General features: G+C 43.8%; 1 protein-coding gene across 3 annotated transcripts in view; it reads left to right on the top strand.

Moving 5' to 3' along the window:
- zgc:110158 (uncharacterized protein LOC553590 homolog) overlaps nucleotides 1-24,050 on the top strand; it is a 41,282-nt gene that overhangs the window by 2,923 nt on the left and 14,309 nt on the right. For 2 of the 3 annotated variants that reach the window (XM_046850919.1, XM_046850917.1), the window contains exons 2-4: nucleotides 3,922-3,994; nucleotides 5,117-5,178; nucleotides 7,949-8,033. In XM_046850919.1, coding sequence (XP_046706875.1) covers nucleotides 3,922-3,994; nucleotides 5,117-5,178; nucleotides 7,949-8,033 — 220 coding nt within the window. Of the gene's footprint in view, nucleotides 1-2,978; nucleotides 3,293-3,921; nucleotides 3,995-5,116; nucleotides 5,179-7,948; nucleotides 8,034-24,050 lie in introns of those variants that run through there. The other variant, XM_046850918.1, reaches the window with a different exon arrangement.

The raw sequence follows: 24,050 nt of genomic DNA, 5'->3' as shown, positions 1-24,050 counted from the left end.
GTACGGGAATGCGAGTACAGCTATCCCAGAGATGTGGTGGAAACCACTGATCAGGGATGCTCCCTTATCCACGCGTCCTTGCTAAATTATTGACGTGATGGTTGGAAACACGATTTTCCTAACCGTTCCTTTGAAGGGCGCTTACATGCAGCCTGGCTTCATTCATGTTTTAAGAAGGCCTTTTGTTCAAGGGCCTCGGGCGACGTGTCAGGTGTGCTCAAAGAGTTTTTAGAAGTCAGAAGTGTCTTTTTGTTTGGTTTTTTTTCTTCAAGTTGACGTTGAGGAATCAGCATGGGGTACCTGTTTCAGCGCATGCACCACGTTGATTAGTGCGATTACGCCACAGGACTCTGGCATCTCAGACGTCCTCTGATATTGTTTTAACGTGTTCCAACTTCGAAACTGTAAACAAAAGATTGTTCCTGCGTATTCGCTTTGCGCTCCCACTTGGTTATATATGTGGGTAGGAGAGGAAAAATAAGAGAACACCGGTTTGTGACTGCTGCACCTGGCATTACGTTGCAAGGCAAGCATCCTGACCTGTGTTTAATCTTCCCCTTGTGTACAAGACTCCCTGCAGAGAAACAAGGTGTCCCAGTGAAGCCGTTCTCCAACAGGGGCTAATAGGGAGTCTCGCGTCCTGTCAGTCCTTTCTGTACCATCTTGTAGCACTTTCTCTCACTTAATAGGGAGTCTAATGTCCCGTCACTCTCTCCTGTACCATCTTTCTTAGAATGAACCCTTGAGCATCAAGTCTGTTAGACCTGCAAGTCCCAATCAGCTCTACAGTCAGCCCTCTACATTCAGCCTGGCATGGCTCTCTGGGGCAAAGACACTAAGGCAGCAAAGGGGGAGGCAGGGAAGAAGGGAGGTAAAGAGGAGTTTTGATGGATTTGTCCCCCCTAGCATTCCCTCGAGCAAGCCTCTATTCAGGTTTTTCCAGAAGCAAGAAAGGCAAGTTTTGTGTCAGCAAGAATTCTTAGTCATCGTTGCTGCTTCTTCACCTCTTGAGAATTCCATGCTTTTTCAGATTTGCATACTTTACCATCAGGATGCGACCATTTGAATTGGAGGAGGAGCCGAGTGTACACCGAGTGTACACAGAGAGGGCTTTTTCGGGTACAGATTTGAATAGGGTTAGTTCCGTTTGAATATGTGAATTTAAATAAAGGAGGGGTTCTGCATTTGTTTTTCAAGGTGGTACTAATCGTTGTTTTGTTGTGTGGTTGGTGTTATCTTTTTAATAACCTTTCTTTCACAAAAACATTATTTTTGTGCTATTGGTTAAGCATGTATCTTTATTATTTGGCATTTGCAACAGGGACCTCAAGTCTCAACCAGATAACTTGTGTTTTTTCCCTTTTTTTCTCCTCTCATTCTCATCTCACAAAACCCCACCCCACCCCTATCCATCCCACATTCACACATATGGACATCCCAACAGTTACATTTTGATCACTACCCCCTCTTGAAAATCAGTGGTTTAAGTTATACATTTTGAGTAGGCTTGGTGGTCAGGCCTGCAAATTGCCTCCAGAATGCACTGCTGAACAAAAAGTGTAGTCTTTAATAGTTCATAGGTGAAAAAAATTAGCTGGAGCAGAAGCTAAGCTTAGTTTATATGTTCAATTCAGGTGAAAGCTTTTAAACTGTGAGAACTTGAGAAGTGTGAGCCATCAACATTACCTAGGTTACATCAAGCAAGTTTTCTCTTTCTTATAGCTCTTAATTTCTTCAGACCATCTTGCATGCTTTACAGTTTTCGGGGTACCTTTGGATTCCAGCCCAACATTTGTCGTTACATGATTATTGTGTTAACCCTTTATTCGTATTTGTTATACATCTTGGATTCTCTCAGTCAGACTTTTGCCCAGTCAGGTCTTTCGCTCAGTCCAGCATGCGATTGTCCATTAGCCCATTTTGTAATTTATGAGATCGTGCAGATACAGGTCAAGATTTTTCATTTAGTATTCACATTAAACTTAAGAACGGGGTGAAACACGATCTCCATGACTTTGACAATGATGTGATGTAGTTGTTGGTGCCAGACTGGCGGGTTGATCTTGAAAAATCCTAGAGATTACACAGATTGGTGCAAAAATAAAAGTGTGCCGGAGTTAGGCTAATGGTTTGATAACTGATGCTTCCAACCATGTCAAGAGGTAGGATGGGCTTCAACTGTAGATTACCAAATTGTGCACCAGTCCTATCAGCCAAGAACATGAGGCTACAGTGGGTATGGACAGTTAAATTTCAAAAGGTGATGTTTTTAGTTCTCTAACTCTGCATTCTTTTGCTAATAGTAGTGGACTCTGATATGGACTTCTGCTGTTGCATTCAATATGTATTCGATATTGTAGTCTAACAAATTAGTTTGTGTCTTTGCTGGACTAGGACACATGTATACAGCTTAGATTACCTGGAGTCCTTTTACGACACATATTGTTCTTGACACTACTTTCTTTCATCAAACAATGGTCTCTAAAATGCAACTCCCCCCACTGCAGTAGCCACTCACTAACAACAGAACTTTTTAGAAAGGGTTTTTGGGTTTTGTTAGAAACCATCATCCTTGTGTTTATGGCTGTCATTGTTTTTCCCCCCTTTTCCCACATCTCTCAGCAGGAGGTGTTTGCCATTCTGCTCACTCTCTTGAGCTTTTGCTAGAATTGTGTGTATGTGTAAGTCTCCTTCTTGTCTGTTGTCTTCTAGCTTATCACACAGCCAGTGACCGACAGATCTGAGGATTCTTTCTGGTTATTTATGACATGCTATCAACAAGGGGGAGGTCTTCTGCCCCAAAACACCCCAAACCTATATGCGCAACTCGGCATCCACATATTCTCGGACTTCCAACTGTATTTGAAAAGGACACGGTGTACTTTTAAGCAGTAATGGTGATTGCTTGGGGTCACAGTAATTTTTCTTTCATTAATTATACGTGAACTTGAGCCGTATGACACACTTGCTGGGCAACGAAACCGAAGTACGTCTGTGGACTTGCATGTGCTCGATGAGGCTTGCAAAAATCTACTCGGACTATTCTAAACGCAGTCTGAGGACCTCAGCCATAGAGATTCACCCCTTCCGCAGTTTCCCTCTTGGCCGAATGTGAACAGGCAGATAAAAAGCACTGTTTTTCCAGAATTGTGAAGAAATGCACACAGAAAAACACACCAGCATTTTTTTGCCAAGAGAGCCAGGGCTAATTTTGTGGGTATTTGGAAGTGGAGAGGATTGAGGAACGCTTCAGCCATGGTACTCTTCTAGCTGGTTTGGAGACAATGGGTTGGTAGGTGTCATTGCGCAGCCTCATAAGGCATTGGGGTAAAAGTTTAAACAGGATTCAAATGTTTGACTGAAACAGACAAGGTCCATTACCAGAGATGCGCATTTTGTGTACGTAATTTTTCTTTAATTTTTAGCCACAACCATCACCGATGAAAATGTCTTGCTGACTTTCACAACAAAAAAAACACGACCTGCATTGTTGTAGCAGTTAACAGATGAGCCATGATCCTTTCAGGAGTACATTTTCTGCACAGAACAAGTCGAGCACAATGTTGTATAACATCCTCTGTTTACCACAGTTAGTAACACTGGGTAGACTTACATAATGTTAGCTAATACTAATCACCACTACTAACTAGACTTAAGTTTTTCATGCGCTACAAAGAGTAAACATGATCCTTCACAAATTCAAATTTTTAAACTACATTAACTGCCACTTTTCATTTCCAGCCATCCCGAACATGGCTCTTGGAAGCTCACTGGAATGTCCACTTACCTGGGCATTTTAGCCAGCTTCTCAATCATTATGCCTAATGAACCTTTTATAGTCGGTTTGAACATGGAAGCAACGGTGGTTGTTTTTATTTTTATTAGTACAAGCAATGTCTTTTTTTTTTGTTTGCTCCCCAGGCTGGCTTTATACGTCTACGAATACTTGCTACATGTTGGCGCACAGAAATCTGCACAGACCTTCTTGTCTGAGGTGAGTGTGTGTGTGTTTGTGCGTTTGTATATACCAGAGCATTGCTAAACCCTGGGGTCGGGAAGACTTTCGTAGTCCGTCATACTCTTAGATAGTTTGTCTTTAAACAGTAAACTGACTCCTGTAGATAGAGCGGGGTGTGAAAACGCTAATTAATTGGGGGTGAAATCAATGAACTTGACTTTGCCCGATCAACGCACCACTGGTTCTTGGTTGAGGATTTGTTTTACATTTCTGGCATTTGAAAGACGCCCATATTCGGAGCAATTTTCAGTTATCTAAATTCTACAAGTGAGCAATTAAGAGTTAACAGTCTTGCTCAAGGGCTTGGTGGAGTTTGGATTTGAACTAAGGACCCTCTGACCAGAAGTCCAACATCTTAACCACTGAGCTGCCACTTGGATCAGTTTTTTTTTTTATAGTTTTACAGCAGCAGCTTTTAGATTTATCAACAGAATATGGCGGAAAATGACACGAAACTAAACAATAAGATGTTTAGAAAGAATGTTGTTACAGTTGTTAATCTGGTGAAACGTTCTGAACTGAGACATTAATAGACAGTAGGTTTTCCTCCAAATTTCTCGACTATTCGTTTGAGTAAAAATGACTGATAGATTTTGGTTATGATATTTCCAGAAAAGTGAATGAAAAGACAGGATAGTGCTGGAAAGATTGTTTGTAGCCTGTAGCTAGTAAATTGCTAGTTAATTGTGATATTTGTTTACAAACCAATGCTGTCTAACAGGGAGAATTTTAAGAGTATGTGCTGTTGAGGGCCGATAATCTAACGCCTCGAAGTGGAAAAGTGAGACTTGGCGAAAAGGAATGAAAAGCACAGCTCTGTTGTTTTACATTTAATATATCAGAAAAACTGAGCGAAATATACGCCAAAGTGACTCCCTGTAAGTTGTGGAGAAATGTTCACGGGACGCACCGGCCAAGGGACCTATGGGAGGCCACCCGCCGTCGTATACAGATAGACATCAGATGCTCGGTGTTCTATTAGGAGAAAGAACGAGTCGATTTGTTTTTGTCTGCGTTGCTGCCAGAAATAGGCGACTTAAATGTGGTGCAGTGGGAAGTGTGTTTGGAGCACCTAACGTTTTTGTTTGTGTGTTGCAGATCCGGTGGGAGAAGAACATTACTTTAGGAGAGCCTCCAGGATTCTTGCATTCGTGGTGGTGGTACGTTGTCTTCTATACGTTGTTTTTTTTTTTTTTTTTGGCTGGGGGGGGGTGTAATATTGATCCCAATCGATATTCATCGCTTCCCCCAAATCATGATACCTGAGAAAATGGGATACAGTGACATGACAAAAGGTGGTCTACATTTTTGCCAGTTTTGCCCTGACCCTCGGCCCTGTCCTTACTGACTCCACCCATCGACCGAAAACAAAAGCCCCAGATGGTGTAGGGTAGGCAGGACACGCCCTCGCGCTTACCCCCACTGCCAACCTTTGTCTCCGTCTGTGTCCTTTTGTCCCCCACTCCCCCCCCCCCATCTGCAACAACCCCAAGAGAGAGGATTAACTCTTTGCATACCACTCTCCTTTGTGCGCAGTGATCAAATCCCCACCTCCCTGCTGTCATTTAAAAAAAAAAAATTTATCCTCGCCCTCGCTCCTCTCGTTGGGGGGCAGGCCGGTCGCTGGGCCACAGGGTCAACAGCCTGGAGGTTTCCAGAGTTCAACAAGAGCCAAGAAAGGATGCAGGTTTTGATTAAAACACCGATCCCTCCTTCCACCCTTCACCACCTCAGATCTCGCGTCCTAATAATTTGTTCGCCTGTCTATCGATGCCTTCTTCTGACCAGCTCACTTAACCTTTATTTCTCTTAGCTTAATTAAAGGATTGAGCTCAATCAATTGCCTCCTGATTCGCTTGCTAATATACTTAAAAGAAAGGTTCATCGTAAGATTGTTTAAACATCGCAGGGAACGATCTGTCATTTCTTAGGTCGAAAATAAAAAAAAGTTGAATATAATTGAAAATTAACAATGTTAAGAAAAATTGTTTTTAAGAAAAATCATTGAATATTATTGTAGAAATTATTGTAGTTTTTTTCTCTTAATTGGCAAATGATATTGGAATGTCATATTTTGTTGGTTGTTTTGTACAGTAGTGAATTTCTTCAATAAAAACAAATAATTTTTTACTTGATATTTAGCGTAGGGGGAGGATTAGATTTTCGTTATAGCTTTGAGGATTTCAGTCACATGTTTTCTGACCAACCGTATGTCTTTATTACTCATTATTAAAGTCGCTTAGTTGGCTAGCGAAAAAAAAAAAACTTCAGAGAAGGAAAAATATTCTAATTAAAGAAATTGAACGGTATATTTCGAGTCCATCTTGTGCTTCTCATGGAAACGAACCCGCATGCACATGCAAAAGACGACCGTAAAACTATAGAAAAGGGGAACGTATGGGATATTAGACCCCCATGGCCCCCCCTTCCCCCGTCTTGGTTGTTTCCTGCCTGTAGGAGATAGCTTTAATACCCTTAGGTGTAGCCAAGTCCTGAAAGAATAGCGATTGACATGAAAATGCAGCTCCTCCAATTAGCATCGGAGCATTGTTGGCGTCGTTGAATCTGTAAAGAAGCGCTTTGACGTTATTCAGGATGCCAGCAGGGAGTGTTTTCAGCTTAGCGTTCGAGAATATGGGATTTGCACGAATTAACTGAGGGCATACTATAGATTTTATACTACGGGAATATTGGGTACATCTGAGTCATTTTTTTTCTTTTACTTTCCCCCCACTAGCTTTCTCTCTGTCCATATAGAAGTTAGCTATGGAATCCTTCTCTCCTTTTCCGTCTGTTTTTCGTTTCTGCTACCCATTAATGGCCCCCACCCCCACACACTAAGAGTCCGGTTTGCCCGCTCTTATTTTCCTGCCGTGTTTTAATGGAATGTTTCTTATCCCAGTAAGCCTTCAACCTGGAGGGGGGGGCACCGAGTGTTCAAACACCCCCGAAGTGCAATCCTGAACGTTATTTATTTGTTTATTTACGTAACCATAAACCGACCATTCACAACAGTTTAGAAACATCCACTGCATTTGGGTAGTACGTCTTGTTTCGCTCGAAGTCCCGCATCTTCTGTCTCTCTTTCGTTCTTTTTTTTAACCTCTTTTCACCCCCTGTAGCTTTATTGGTTATCCATTAAATCGATGCCTAAAGACCAGGAGTGATCTAATTTGGACGTGTTAAACAGGTACTTAGTTACAGCGCAGTAATTAAAATGCCATTTGGAAGGAACCCTTGTGCTCCCCCTCGGCGGCCCTGGAGGACCTGAGTGGACTTAATTGAGGAAATCCCTGGCTTAATTGATCCGTAACCTACTGCTCGTGCCAAGTGGACAGAGAGTTTCTGGAGGATCCAAGGGGCTGCCGCATCTTTTTTTAAATCTTACCTTTTAAACAGAAAACAGTGCAGGCTGTGGGATTGTGTCCTGACTGAGCAGGTAGGTTCTGCGCAAAAACCTTCAGAAGCACCTTGTTTTCAGTGTCTGAGTACGCCTGTAGAAGTTTTCACTCCCATTGATGTACCAGTTGAGATATGATTGACTCTGGCAGAACTCGCCAGTAGTAACTAGCATCCCACTGAAGCCCCACCCTGTTCCTCTCCATTATACATCAGTCACCAATCATCATGATATTTTTTTATTTTGTTAGTGAAGATCTTTGGTCCTTATAGTGAAGGTTAAAGAAGTTTAAAATATAAAATCTGTTTTAGTTTGAAACACTATATAGGGGAAGCTCATTGGTTTAGATTTTGGACTTCTCATCAGAAGGTCATGAGTTCAAATCCCAGCACCACTAAGTTGCCACTGCTGGGTCCTCGAGCAAGGTCCAGAGTTTCTCTGGATAATGGCATCTGCCAAATGTTGTAAATGTAAAAAAAACTTTCAGAGCACCAGCTTGTGTTTTTCACAGTCCCTCCATCTCGTTGCAGCGTGTTCTGGGATCTGTACTGCGCCGCCCCGGACAGACGCGAGACCTGTGAGCATTCCAGTGAGGCCAAGGCCTTCCATGACTACGTAAGTGCCAATCTGTTAATGCTGCTTTCACCTCTTTGGGCAGAGCTAGACCTCTGGGTCTCAAGGATGCTTTTGTGATGTTATATGAGGTTACGTGGATTGCACCGTGCCAATCTGAAAGGGTTCAGCGTAGCAAATGAAATTAGGTAAATCTTAAGATATCACACTCTATCGCCACCTTCTGGGCCATCATGCTAATTTCAGCATTTTTCAAAACATCCCCAAATGGGTAACATTCATAAGGGATTTCAGGTAATGATGGAATCCCGACCTACCTGCAAAGAATCGTTTATGCGCCATAAACGTCTAACTGCGCAGACTTGTCCTTGTGAAGGTCGGCACTTTTGCGACTGTAGGGACTCTGTATAGACGGAGTCCTGAGAAACAAACACATCCGGACAAATACACAGGCTGAGCAAATGTGGACTGAGTAATAGAGCAATGTTGGTTGGTGTGCAGGTCACACACTCCCATCTGTAAATGCTTTGTGTAGTTCCCTGACTTTCAGCCTGAACTTCAGAGGGTTTGGAGTTGAAGCCAATCTGCTTAACAACATATAAAGGTGTGTGCTGTGGTTTATTTAGGCCTTTCTCCTTTTCTTTGTTAATTGGCTACACTCGAGTCTGGTTAAATGTTATATTAATGTTATTATGATTTCTTTTAATGTGTTTGGTCGGTTGGTTTGATGCATTTGTTTGACTTTTTATTGCCTGATCTGTTGCGTCACTGGGGCCTGGCTTGAAAATTAAGCGCGAACGGAGAGGAATTGCTCTTCTGTGATTGCGACTTGAAACGATTTTCATCCTCTAATCATGAGGACCAGACAATGGTAATGAGCTGAACATTTATTTGGTGAATGCTGGTCAAATATGATTAATATAGGCTGCAGTTTCATCACCAGAGGTTCTGATTGTCCCCCCAAAGCGTCAACTTAAACGCTCTAATCACAGCCAAGAGGAGCTTTTTTTTTTTTTCCCCCTCCTCTGGTGAAAGTCTCTGAGGATTTTTCCTTTATCTCTTTAAAGCGTCTGTTTTCCCGCGTGTATTTTGAGAGCTGCCGCGCTCGCCGTGCACGTCTCGGCAAGGTCCACCAGCGCGTCCTTGAGTTGGGTGATTTATGGTGTGTTTAGCCCTCTGCTGGGTTTTTTCCCTCGCAGGCCAGTTGCTCCTCATAGGTGTGTGTGTGTGTGTGTGTGGTTCATCCTGGCTGTTGCCATCTCCCACTCCTTTTCCACCCAACTTTCTGGGGAGATAATGGACTACAGTGCTTTAATCTCCTAATCCCGGGAGCGGTTGAGGGGCTAAGCCGAGGGGATTTGGTGGGATTGGAAGCCTGGCCAAACGCCAGAGGTGCCTGGTTTCTCCGCATCGCCACCATAATGAGCATTGATCGGACAGCGCACCGTCCAGTGCCATTTATCACAGCTGTCCCGGAGTAGCGGCTCGATCTATGAGGGGTCGTCTCTCTCATCTCGCTGTTCCGCCACAGCCTCGTTTTTTTGGTTCCCCATTCCCAAGACGCCCGCGCATAAATCCTTCCGGGGCCTCTTTAGAAGAACAAAAGATTCAGCGTTTCAATAAAAAAAAGGGGGCTCTGCTGATTATGGCCTGGCGTTGCTCCACCGTGTACGAGTGCACTTCCATAGCTTTTCCCTCAGCTCTGAGGTTGAGAGGTCCGTCAGCAGAGTCGCTTGCCGTGTGCCCATGTATCCATCTGGCTCTGTCGACTTTCTTGCACTTTCTCGTCACCAACACATGCTTACCTTTTTCTACTTTCTCATTACTTTCTTGATTGTGACTAGGAGGTAACCAGGCAGCTGTCAAACTCCTGCTCATTTAGTTCAATAATAAATGATTATAATAATTTAATTTGCTGGTATCGTGATGCTCTTTGTGCTTGTCCCGCTTTGTTGTTTTGACTGCTGCGTGTTGTCTACAACGTTTTGTGTGTTTTACACAGGGAGCAAAAAACTTTTACTTTGGTTATAATTGAGTGATGTGAAGTTGTGATGTGAAGAGGTACCGGAAGTTACCGGAAGTCTAGTTAACACCTAGAAGTTTTCCAACAACATCTAATGAAGTTGAAGCCTGACGTTGTGTACATTCTGGAAAACTCTTGTCAACGTCAGTACGTGGGATTTTCCTGTTGTCGCATTGGCACCTTCAACTTCTGACCAATCACAACAAAGAATTCAACATTCATCTGCCCTGGTTTTCCTAGATTGCAGCAGTAATGTCATGGCCACATTTTAATTCCCTCCATGGCCCACTGCTTGTCGTTCTACCAGTGTAAATATTTTGGTTATGTGTGCAGTAGAAAGTGCGCAACAATGTTTATTTAGCCATTCGAGTAATCAGCCGGCGTGACGTCAATTACACCGTCGCTCAAAACTGATGGCCGAGATAAGGCGGGCCATGTACGGACCAGGAGCTTGACTGAACTGGATTTTCACCCTTTTGTTTCTCACTGGCTTTCTCATGCATACAACATGTCTCTCTCTCTCTCTCTCTCTCTCTCTCTCTCTCTCTCTCTCTCGCTCCCTCTCTTTCCTTCTCTCTCTCGCTCTCTCTCTGAGGAAGATTGATTGGGTAATCTCGCTCTTTCTCCATGATGCATGCTCATTCGCTTGCATGCTCTGGGGAAACAGAGAAGTGCGGCCAGCATGATAATATCCTGGGAGGAGGAGACGGAAGACGGCGGTGGTGGCGATCATCAATCAAGTTCCGCTAATTCTCCCATTCGAACTATAACGATGGCAAATTAAAACATTTCAAAGCTTGCATGTTACCTGCATTACCCCCCGATGTTAATCTGTGAGAAAAAAAACTCGAATGAACAACAAACAAAAACAAAACAACAAAAAGGTCAGATGTGGATGGAACCCTGGCAGTCGCAGGGTTAATCTGCTGTTTGCTTCTTCGAGGTGCTTTGAGCATGCTCACTTCAGGCATACGGTTAATATTTGATCCAGTAGATGAGCCTGTGTGGATTAAAGAGAAAGCAAGAATGTTTGCATCCTATCCATTGCGCCATACACCAGTTAGGCTTTGTTTATTTTAAACATCGTACACTTTTTTTTTTCCTGTGCAAAAGTTTACCCTGTAAATGTCCAAATAATGAAAAGTCTCAAAAGCAATCTGCGGTCAACTTCGGACATGGAACGGTTGAAAACCAGTTAGTTCCAGCTTATAACTTGCATTATATCATTATAGAGTCCTACTTGTGAAGCGTTACTTCCGAAGACCCCTTTCTTGAGTGGTGTAAATAATGTGTGCATGTTTTTGAAATAGTTTTCGGTTTTGTGTACTACATAACGAATCGAAATGTGCTTCAGCTAATTGTTCCTGCACCACTGATTAACCGTATCTCTGTACCACCCCTACAGATCATACGTATAGTATACCATTGTACCATCTTGCCCCATAACCATCCTTGATTGATTGGCATTACCAGTAGCTTTGAAAAGGTGTTGTGCTGTTGACTTGCATAGCAGGAAAGAAGGAAGTGTGGCTAGAAAGATGTAACGTGCAGTCTTGGAAATAATGGTGTGAAGAGGAACTTGCGGCTGCACCCCAGGTAGCAAAACTGAAGTCAGGACTCCAAGTAGGCCTATCGAGTTTAATAGCTGATACCAAGAAGGCAGATGTAGAGGACAGAGTAGTATGCGACACAGAATAGGAGCAGCCGAAAGAAGACGACAACTAAGCTTCTTATAAAAGTGAGCTTGGCCTCTGTAAAAGGTAACCAGGATCACAGTGGTGACAAATGGCAAAGCCTTGTATTGGGGGAAAAAGTCTAATCGGTAGGTTGGTACGTCTTTTGAAATAGCGCCTTCACTACACGAAAGTGAATTCCACAGGATCCGCAGGAGGTCAGATGTTGCACAGAGAATAAAAGGAAAGGGTTGGGCAACCAAGACTCAAGATTGTTTCTTCGTTCCTGCCTTCCGTCTGTGGGGACTGCTTTGCAAAACACCCTATCTCTCTCTTTCTTTCGCGCTCTCTCTCTCCCTCGTTGTGTGTTGGCAGGCAGCATTGGCACTAGACCCTTGGCGCTGTCTGTTTTTGGTGCTGTTCTAGCATCTTGGCCAATACCAACTAAAGGGGAGGGGGTAGTTGAGGAGGAGGTACAAGTACATCAGTCTCAAGTACCAGCTGCCCATCCAAACTCCCCCCAAAAAAACGGGCCTCCTTTTGATAGATTGTGTGTTTGTGTGTGCGCGCGCACACTCTTGTTTGCTTGCTTGCGTGTCTACACATAAACACTCTCACATATGCGTGTGTTTGGCCACACGGCCCGTGCCAGGCTGCTCGTCTGAGACGAGAGGCAAACACTCTGCATCTGTTCATGCCCCACTCGAAGCATTCACACACTATCCCCGTCCTGTAAAACCAACACGCCTCTTGCACCGTACATGACGTTTTTGCCAAACAGGTACTGGGTTCAAACCGAACTCTTTTCACTGGACTTCAAGGTGGTCTTGAAGTCCAGAGCGCACTTGGGATTGTGTTTGTGGCAGAGTGCTAGTTGCAGCATCGTAACTTGTAGGACTAAAAAAAAAAAAGTCAAAACAAAGTAATTTTTACAGTCAGATATATGTTTTTTAATATTGCCCATTTTTATGCCGAAAAGTAATTACACCCCTAACAGTTTGTAAGTGTGCAATAAAGGGAATAATAACAGGGAAGCAAAGGATGCTAGCAGAGAATGTACTTGTTTCTCATGGTTGAAGATGATTTCGAGATTTTAGTTTGTTTTTATTGTGTTTGTGGGTTTTGCATCCTGAGATCCTTTTTCTGCTCATCACAGTTGTAAAGAGTTGGTTTCAAAACGCTTAGGGAAAGACTGAAGCTATAGGTAGAACATTTCTAAAGTGTATCTGTCAATTTAATGAGTAATTGAACATATACACACACAAACACCCTGATTGCAACTCCTCCCAGCTTTACTACCACCGTGTGTGTGTGCGTGAGATGTGTGTGAACAAAAACAAAACAAAAAAAAAACTAACACCTGGGCCTGTTTCAGTTGAAGCCACAAACGCTGGCCTTTGTCAAAGTGCAAATCTTTGTAGTGAAGAAAAATAGGAGTCACGTCCTGAAAGTCGGCACGTTGAATCGGCGGAGGTTCAGCAGTTATGAGTTTCACCGGGGTGTTTTTTCCAGGTTTGAGAGTTCAAATCCCAATAGTCACTTTTAAATGCCAGGACTGTATTTGGATTAAAAAAACCAACAAAAAAACCCCAGACTCAGTTGATGCAAGTAGATCGATTGATGATCTTGCTGACTCCGAAGCATGCTCGATGAGACTAAACCAACACACAGGCATGTGGAGACAAAGAAAGGTTTACGTTAACGTACATATTGAGGGGTTATCTCACAGTATCTGGAAGAGTCGGCTTAATTCCTGCTAATTCAATAGTGTCATGCTAAGTAGGCTTAACTGGTGATTTGTCAACAGTTTTAACATGTAGATAGTTTATTTGTGGTTGACCCTGAATTTGGGTGGCAGCAGGACAGTCTCTGTTTTTGCAGTTGTTCCTACTTGGGCTTGCACAAAAAAAAAAGGACAAGAATCAGGTGTGCCTGGTCTGAAACATCCGCCTGTTTGTAAAACCTTCGTAAAGTCAGGTATTGATGTAAATGAGGTGAGGAGGCCTGAGGTGCAGCCAGTGTTCCAGTTCATCCCAAAGGTTTTTCGATAGGGTTTAGGTCATTCAAGATCGTCCACTACAACCTGTGTTAAAGCATGTCATCATGGTTTTGTGTACAGGGGCATTGTTATCTCGGAGCAGGTTTGGGTCTCCTAGTTCAATTGAAGGGACAATTTCATGCTACGGCATCCTAATAATTGTCATCTGCAAGTTTGTGGTAACAATATGAGGAGGAACTACATAGATTCTTTTGTCCATATAGTGTGATATTACATTCTATCTTAAACTGTATAAAGACCCACACCTGGATGGAGAGGAGCTTTCCAGTGCAGCATGTCCACTCCTAATCAATGTAGTCAGTCCCCTAGCACAGGTCCAGTCACCACTATCTTGATGTGAGTCACTATCTACCCTATATAAAGATATAGAACAGTTCTCCTCAGACCGCCAGCAGACACGGTGTCATGTTTTGCAAAAGCCCAGCAGACGATTAATCACTCGCAGCAAATCTCATAGCAGGAACTCTCGACAATGTTAGAAAGGGAGTCAATCCATCGATTCATGAAAATGAGTCATTTTCATTTCAGCACTTTCGTCCTCGATCGCTAGAAGTTTCAATGCTGTGCGTTTGGGTTTCCCAAGCAAATTCCAGGAAGGTTTGTAATTTGGCTGGATTTATAAATGAGATTATAAATGAGAAAAATAGATTTTGAAAAAAAATATATAATATTTATTTGTTTAATAGACAAAATTTTCTGTACCTTGTCCTTGCCCCCAAGTGTAATGGTTTCTGTTGTTTCTTGAAAGAAAGAAAGAAAGAAAGAAAGAAAGGGGGAAAAAAGTGTGTATATGGATGTGTGATATATATATAATATATAATTTCTATATTTCTATATTTCTTGAAGCCCTGTGGAGACTGACACACACATGCACACACGCCTGCCCCTGGATGTGTCTAATCGACTGCATTAAAGTCTCGGATTTACCGGCTGGGTCGAAGAACGCCAGAGAATGGGCAGCATGTGTGTCTTGAAATGGCGTTTGTTAGTACCTAGAATTCAGTAGGTTCAATGTACTCGGGAGCTCCCTTTTCATCAGGCCTGTTTCTCATAATCCGTTTTGGATGTCTTGTGAAAATAATTCGGGTGCCGTATTGTTAACACGGACACCTCACCATATTGTGCAACCCCCATGTTTCATTCAGAAAGCCGGCTCCATGGGTAGGACTGAAAAAAAACAAACATGTTTTGGAAAAAAATGCATTTGCCCCCCTGAGAGCAGACGCATTTAAAAAAAAAAAAAAAAAAAGAGGCGTCTTTAAAAAGAAACTCTATCAAGAACACACAGTAAATAAGCTAAAGCGGAGATAGCGGCGACGCTGGAGCTAATTGGTGGCTCAGGCCAATCTGATTTCCCAGAATGCGCTGCCGCGATACGAACGCAGCAACCGCCCGCTAGTTATCGTGAGAAAGCGGACCAGACTGAGAGAGAAGAACGAAGCACCGCCGCATCACTCCGTCTGCAATGAGATGGAGCGAGGAATAAACCGCGTATCTGCACAGCATTGTGGGTAACATTGGAAATAACCTGAATCTGCTAACTGGTCCCACATTAGGGGTGTTCAATGCTTGCCCCATTTTTTTCCTTCCCTTTTCCAGTTTCTTTCAGTTTCACTACTGCGTCAGGCATCTTTGCAACGTTTCCTTATAGTCTTAAAAAAATGAAGCGTCCAGGCTCGGTGATCGATAATCTTTTAAGTAGCATTGATCAAAGCCATTTGCTTTTCTAAGATGACTATCGAGCTTGTAACACTGATCAGTGGCGCTGAATGCGAGCCACCCAGCCATGCTATTGACCGCACGCGCAAAACATTTGTCTTCATTGTGCCTTTTAATTATTCATGGCCACGTGATTATGGCCGGTCAGGCATTCACATAAAAACAAATTCTTTACACTTTCTAGGTGACCGTTTTGACATCATCAAAGATGTCTATTGAGGGGAAACGTTTAGTTTTTTTCTTGTCCTAGCTCACGTGTATTTACCACCTTTTTTTTTATTTACATACTAAGTAAGTTAGAAACCAGGGAACTTGCTTTGCCTCACACTAGAGTGTTTGGCCGCTTAAGGTGTGTAGGTGCGCTACATTTACAATAGCAACGCAAGAACATGTGTGTTCACCTGTACCGCGTGTATGTGACCAGCAGCCGGCGCTCGTTAACGAGGTGACTAGCAAGTAACGTAACATGAACCCCAAAGGCCTTTTAGATCGACATTTGACCTGAGGGGTACATTACTGACCAGAGCTACATCTACTCTAATCCGGATACATTTGAACACGGTGTTCTCCGCGTCCACACTTTCATTAGCAATCGTTTCCCCAAAAGTTGCTCATCCGCGTTAATGACAAAAAAAAAAAACGCGTTGTCAAAAGTCTGTTTTCACAGTCCACACTGCGAAAACGGCGTCTCAAGAACATGCGTATTAGAGGCGACATGGCCCAGGTGAATACGTGCGCCCACACGCAAACACCTTACACAATGCATATTGTATATCGTGGAAACGTGGAAACACTCAATGTCCAACTTGCGTCTGGGTAAAAGTGTGAGACATGATGGTGGTTCTCGGGACAGTGCCTTGCTCTGTTGTGGGAAATGTTAGAGGCAGGTGTGTTCGATTAGACTCGGCGCCGAATGAATACCTCTCCTAGTAGGCGGCGCACGGAAAAGCCTTGTCTGTCCGTCCGTCTATCTGTCGGAGTGGAACTGTTGGCTCAGTCAGCACGATTAGCTTATTTAAGGCTGAATGGACGAGTTTGTTCGGCTCCTCCCCTCCTCCTGCCACCTTTTCATGAACACTGGTTTTTAGATGTGTGTGTGTGTGTGTGTGTGTGTGTGTGTTTTCCACCTGCCTTCCTGTTTCAATCCCGCTTTTTTTTTCTCCCCCCGCTTCAATCCAGCTCCCAGTCTGGAGCGGGCGCTTTGTCAACTCATCACCTGCATCAGTCGTGCGGGTCAGTAACCCCCCAACACAAGGGTAGCACTTGCTTTCTCTCCAAACACGCACACACACTGAGAGCTGAGGACAAGAGGGTGAAAACCAAGCGGATTACAAAGCCAGTTTAATCTGGCCCAGACGCAGAGGGAATTCTCTCTCTCTCTCTCTCTCTCTCTCTCTCTCTCTCTCTCTCTCTCTCTCTCACTGCTTCACTCCCTCCTTTCTGCTTCCTGCACTGGTGCTGGGGAAGGTGACTTCGGTGCAGGGGGTCCAGATTGGTCCGTTCTCAACATGCGTGCGCACATGTTCACACACACACACACACTGCTCTGAAGTCTAAGATATTATAATATATATATATATATATATATATATACATACCATTCTCTCCTAAATAACACGTCTCTGTCTACCCTGAAGGGCCGTTCGTTTCAGAATTGCCGTTTAAGTAATAATGAAAGTCTAAATGATGGTCTACAGTTAGCAGACAAAAGACATCTGTTATTGTTCCCCAGGCCAAACCTTCTCCTGCCAGCCTACCTTTGCGTGCGCACACGTGTGCGCCAGTGCCAAACGTGACGTCTCTCATTTCTCTCTATGACACGTCGTCCCCTTAAGCTAGAGTAAAGGAAGGCCCTTCTGACTGGAGCTGGTTCTCGGATCTTGCTTGTTAAGTCTCAGGTGGAAGAAGGATAGTAGTGGATGTACGCACGCGCACACACACACATACACACAAACGCGATTACACACACATGTGTGGTAAGAGGTGTCAGAACAAACTGTTCGATGTTTGTTTTGCCAGCGTTTGATACTAGCCGGATCAGAGAGCTCAGGAACAGGAGAAGAGAATGTCGACTTTCTTTTACGTTCTTTCTTCTAATGTGTGTGTGCGTGTGTGTGTGTGTGTGTGTGTGTGTGAGTGTGTGTAGGGTTGATGTTTTGCTGTCTCATATCCTAGCCATCATTTGCTGCAGCTTTTCTCTCTCTCTCTCTCTCTCTCTCTCTCTCGTCTTCATCCGGGATGCCTGGGGGACAGAGTGCAGACAGGACCCGTCTCCATGGCAACAGCTTCTGCAGGCTGCTGACACCCATCCCTTTATTGGCAAGGGAGGGGGAAAGAGAGGGAGAGAAAGAACGAGAGAGCGAGACAGGAGACAGACAGACAGACAGGCCACACTCTTCTCCTCCCGGGACTCGGTGGCCTGTGCGTTTGCATGCAGAATTAGCATACAGCGAGAGGGGGGAGGGCTTGGGTTTTGTTATGTGTGTGTGAAGGAAAGGAGAGAGAGAAAGAGAAGTGAGGGACTAGGACTTCCCCAGGGTCCTAAACAATCTCCTGTTCTAGGTCAGCGACTTGCCTGAAGTACTGCACCGTCATTGTCTTGTTTTGTTTTTAGCATCACGTGACATACAAGGTTGTAGTGAAGCGGTGCTGTCCCATTGTAAGGGGGGTGTGTGTGTGGTCAAGGGAATCGAGCAGGAAATTTCATTTTTGATCATTTTTTTTAATTCGGCAGATTAGCGTTGTTTGATTTGTTGTTTTGTCGAGGTGTGTTGTAACCATGTTACATAACGAGTCAATTGAGTGCGCATGGCAGTGGTGTGTGTGTGTGTGTGTGTGTGTGTGTGTGTGTGTGTGTGTGTGTGTGTGTGTGTGTATATAAACATCAGGAGCTCATGCAAACATGTCTACTACCCTAGACGGGGCCCCACACCCCAAATCAAATCCAGAAGCTGGGCTGTAAGAAGAAAAAAAAAGTGGGGGCAGGGGCGAAATGGTTTTCGGGAGTTAGAAAGTCTTGTCGAGTGGGGGAGCCGAGCAAGTAGGGGGTTGAACACACCCGGTTAATACCCACGCCTTGCTTCCATGAATCCTCTTTCTGGTAAAGAGTGAGAGAGTTAAAAAGAGGGGGTGGAGAGGAATTCCATGACATTGGGAGTGTGGCAAAAGGGGCCCAAGCACAGCTATTTCAAGGAGCCTAGTTTATTTATTCATGGAAATGCCGCTGCTTTGAATACACACCACCGTCGTACCTCGGCTCTTCCGAGGAAGTAAGTTGCAGCCGCCGGCAGTGAGTTATAGTTCGACGCTCGTTATTTCTATGTCTGCCAACTGAATATTGGATAATGCGATTCCTAATGAGACACCCTACATGCTTGAGCATTTGTCAAATCACCAAAAGTTCTGCCTCATCAGAACAGACCTTGTTGACGAGCACGGCTTCCAGCAGAAGCATTTAGCTAATTGATTTCGATTCAAACATGGATTAGGCGTTATTCGAATTACAAAGGAGAAGCAAAAAAAAAGTGTTCTTACTCAGTGCACAGACCGCCCCCTGTCGGCGGTGGAGCAATGGTTTCTCGGCGAGCGTCGTCCGTGCGCTCTGTTTACACGACTTCTCGCCCTGTGTCGGACTTAACGGGGCTCGTCACCCGGTTGAGATTTACCGGCTTCAGGGATGCTGCGATTGTCACACGTTGACCTAACCACACTAAACTCGTACTCGATGGATGTACCAGCTGTTTTTCCGAAGTCAAATGCTGCATAGTTTGCTTTGTGCCATATGGATCTTTCATGTCCTTAAAAGAACATGAATGTGTTATGTGCATGCATATTTTTCTGCTCGCTAAACAGGAAGTAATGTTTCACGCCAATTGATTCATGCTGATCTTTCACTCATGGCTCATGTCTTATTCGGATCCGAGCGGCTTCGCAAAAAATTTGCTGCTACAAGAGGTCAAGCGCTGGCATATCGGTTTTTCCTCGAGCGTAAATGTCAGTGCATATACAACCAGTTCTCTCTCGTTCTCTCCCTCTCTTTTCTATCTGCATATATATATATATATATATATATATATATATATATATATATATATATATATATATGTGTGTATATATATATATATATATATATATATATGTTTAAATTGAAATGTTGCGATTTTGAAACAAAGCGATCGTTGATGCAGTTTGAGCAGGGCCGTAGGACTAAAGCGCCGCTGCATCGTTCCCTTTAAAATAAACTAGAGACCCTTATTAATTTGGTCTGGAACTTGTTTATCTCGCTTGCACATTCGCTCTCTTTTTCTCTTTCTGTCTCTCCATCTCTCTCCGTTTGCGTATTGCGCCGTCAACTGAAATCTACAAAATTCTTTACCGGAGGTTTTTGATTGTGAATGGCGATCCTTTGAGGCATTGTGCGGCTTGTTATCAAAACAAAGAACATAGACAGTTGGAAAGGATCTCGGAAGAGATTTCCCCTTCATTCTTCAAACGCTAATTTGTTGATGTTTGCACTCGTATAATCTTTCGAGTCAGACTTACCAGAAACGCTGTTCACTTTTAATTAGCTTCATGCAAGGTCTTACCCTGGCAGGAGATGTGATTAACTAGATTAGTTAGATCTGTTGGCCAAAGTAGAGGAACAGGGACTTAGCCGCATTGGACCAGTGCTTGGCACTGGAAAGCTACAATCCCCCCAGCTCTGTTCTAACACCCACTGGCTGACTCACCTGAACGTACATCTTATTAGAGCGATTAAATCAGGCTTTCTCCTTCGCTCGGTTAGGTTAGACACACGTCTCCTTCGCTCGGGTAGGTTAGACAAAGCTTTCTTCTCACTTTGGGTGGGAATCATACACTTATGTATTATGGGGAGCAAAAACTTATGTGCCTTTGGAATTATTGTTGATGCTTTGCTCGTCCTTCTGTCCTGGTTTCAGAGATCAACTTGACTGGGTACCCAACAGACCCTAAATGGTTTTGTTCCTTGCGAGCTGGCGAAAAGGAAATGTTCATGACCTGGAATGTATCCTGGTTGGTTATTTATTAGTGGTCTGTGTAACCCTGTTAGTCTGAGGTGTTTCCTCTTCCATCACAAGTCTAAAAGTTGACAGGGTCCTGATTTAAATGTCTGGATTTAAAGGATGGTAGCATTGCTCTGGAGCCATGAGATATTAACCAGAAATAATTTATCTAAGTCTTTTCCTAATGGTCACTCATGACTGGCCACTGCCAGATTTCTTGCAGTGTGAAATCTACCACTTCGCTATTCGAGAAGAGCCTTCCAGGACCGAGGCCCTGAACATGGACCGGAATTGGACACTGTGGCTACGCACCAAATCTGTCCGTGTCCTCCTCGGCCTCGTCCCCATCTGTCTCCTCTTTCTCTTTAGCATACCCCCCTTCCCCTCCTGGTGCCTAATTAATGGCATTAATTATCTCCAATTAGCAGCGTGGTCTTGGCAGCCGTTCACGTCTCGCGTTCCTTTTGTTTCACGGAGCTCTGTGACATGCTACGCTCCCTGTGGGGCTGTCGCTGGCCTAATGAAAGGCAACCAGGCCAGGCTTTCGGCCTTTTCCCTCTCCCTCTCTTGCGCTTTCTTTCTTGCTCTCTTAGCATGACTGAGTAAAAAAGTGTGTGTGTGTGTATGTGTGTGAGCTACTGCCACGTCTCAGGCCCGCTTCAGGTGACAGCAAACGGACACCGGCTGCTCAGCAAGCGCGGCCTGCCAGGCTTATGTGTACAGACATCAGAACAGTGGCCTGTTTGGGTTGGAACGGCTTCAGGGCACTGACTAAGCAGATCTAACTAACTCTATGGGTAATGCACACTCCCTGCTTTCACCCCAGGCCACTTATCAGATTAACACACAACGTGTTGTACTAGTGCAACACTGATGTACCCAAGTTCGGTCTGGAGCTGCTCCACAGACAAACTGAATGCGCTGCCTAAGAAAAGGTGTCGTATAACAAATATTCAGAGGCGGTTGATGAATGCTAATACTGACCTTTGATGGCCATAGATAAGGCAGGCTGAAAAGAATGAGGCTCGCTCACATTCTCAAGGTGAAAAATGAGTCCTGAAAACGCCGGCTATATAAGACCGTGGAGGAATACGGTCTGCCAGAAATGTAAGCGTCATGCAGGGATCGATCCCGCACATAGATACTGACCTTGACCTTCAATGATGTTAAACTGAAATAAAGACATTTATAATAGATTTTCTCCTGAAATTTTATTCTTACAATGGTCTGGAGGGGGGTGAAGGGTAAAACCTCGTCAGTCAGACATCCCAGATGTTTGGAACTTGTGTCGGAACTAAACAGTGTGCATGCTTCCTTTCTTGACCACGACTTGCCCAGAGTTATAAGACGCAGCGTCCTCGTTAACCTTGCACGGGTTTCAGTGCCTCTTGAGAATCTTCTTCCCGCTACCCTTTGCTAAGCAAGTTAAAGGCTACAGGTTGGTTTGGGGCACATTGTTTGATTTTCCATGATCAGGATGTCAAAGGGAGCGGTCACATGGACATTTTTACCAGGCCAGACCACAGCAAATTCTCTATATACTGCCTGAACTGACAGGCAGCCTTATTATGCATGCAGGTCTTCACTGCTAATCTTTATAGACTAGAGAACTTGAGTGAAAAGAGAGACAGGGAATTGGGCTGAGGCAGAGATTTTTTGAAAAAATCAATCACTTGGCTGAAGCTGGCAGAATTTACAATTTAGATGTTGTGAGGGGGAGGGGAGGGGGGGTTAAAAAAATTGTGAAATGCACAACAGTATACAAAAAAACCTTTTTTTTAAGCGTTTTTACAACTTAATAGCTAATAACCTTTCTAGTCGTAATTCTCATCATTGCCTAGCCCATGCCGGAAGCTCCCGCTTCTAAGCTAGCTAAGTACCTAGCTAACCCAGCCGATGATCTTACAGTTTTCTTTCATACTCGCAAACTTCGCTTGAATCCAACGGTAAATCGATTCTGTGCGTGAACGATGAGGGGCACAGTCAAACACGCCATTTTAAACAATTGTAGGAAAACTTATCTGGCGTTTATCCCCGACTTATTTATTGAATTTTTTTTTTTTTATTGGAATTTTTTTTAAGTGTTTATCTTTTATGCAAAATCTATAAATATGTATTTTTTATTATTGAATTTTATACATTTGTTAAAGGTTTTTTTTTTTTGGTACAATGATGCTCTGCACTAAAATCCTACCCTGTCCTTTTAAACCACTTCCTTGTGGCGTCGCTCGTGGTCGGATTCAACAGTAGTGCTATTGTTTGTCTTTACGATTCAGCCTCGTGTGTATGCGCGTTATGATGGATAGAGGCTGCACACACATTGTCCTTTCCATTGGTGAAAACACGCTAACCGTTTTCTGATGTAGGTTCGGACCTGGAATGCTTAAAAAAAATATATATATATATATATATATATATATATATATATATATATATATATATATATATATATATATATATATATAGTTTTTTTTCGTTTCCTGGAAAGCTCACCCCAGCAATGAACAGTTATTTTTTCAGTCCCGGTTGCTTCAGTACCAGTTCCACAGGTTCCACTTGCACGTCCGGGTGTTGCTAGGATAGCTGGGAAGCGGTGTACGTCTGAGCCACCACCACTTGTAGTAATCGTACGTGCGTTAAATAAAAAAAAAACAAAACAAATTATTATTATCATTAAGCGAATCGATTGTGTCCCGGGTTGTATTTAAATCGAATCGGTTGACCCGCACTTACATGGGCTGACGTTGCCCTCTAATGGCTGCTTCTGTTATTTATTTGTTTATTTACTTTTGCGTGTGTTTTGAGCACCCTCGACGCAGGCGACGAATCCGTTTTTATTGCGACAGACGAGTTACGTAGCTCCTCCCCCGAGCCCAACCCCCCTTCTTTCCCTTTTCTCATAAGTGTGTGTATACATGTGTATATAAGAGCACGCTAATATTTGTTTACGTTAACACGAGCGAACGTTGAATTGCGGTGGTTGCCCGTGTGCGTGTTTGCGTTTTTTGGCAGCGCGGCGTGTTTATAATTGCGCGTGCGGCGTGTATTAAACGTTATTGAGCAGGCTTTATAGGGGAGCCGTCGTGAATAGAGGTGCTGTTTAATGGCTTGATGAGATGATGGCAGTAATCAGTGTGGTATACGACGAGCTCTGAAAAGCCACGGCCCTCTCTCTTTCTCTCTCTTTCTCTCTCTCTCTCTCTCTCTCTCTGAATACACACACACACACACACACACACACACACACACACAGCAGATGATTGACGGCCTGAGGGTTTTAATGGCACTAGAGAGGGAGAGCTGAGGTCGGGGTTGTCATGGCAACAAGGCGACCGAGCCCCCACCAACACCCCCTTTCTCTCTCTCTCTCTCTCTCTCTCTCTCTCTCTCTCTCTCTCTATAACGCTCCCTTTCTCTAATTCTCTCCCTCCATACATGTTTCTGCATCTGAGCAGAGTCTTGCTTCCAGGAGCATGGTTATGTGTGCCTGAACACACACACACACACTCACTCACTCACTCACTCACTAACTCTCTCTCACACACACCACACACACACTAT

This window comes from Silurus meridionalis, chromosome 6 (genome assembly GCF_014805685.1).
Source record: "Silurus meridionalis isolate SWU-2019-XX chromosome 6, ASM1480568v1, whole genome shotgun sequence".
NCBI lineage: Eukaryota > Metazoa > Chordata > Actinopteri > Siluriformes > Siluridae > Silurus > Silurus meridionalis.
Note: the sequence above shows the minus strand (reverse complement) of the source record. Positions and strands in the feature narration are given on the sequence as shown.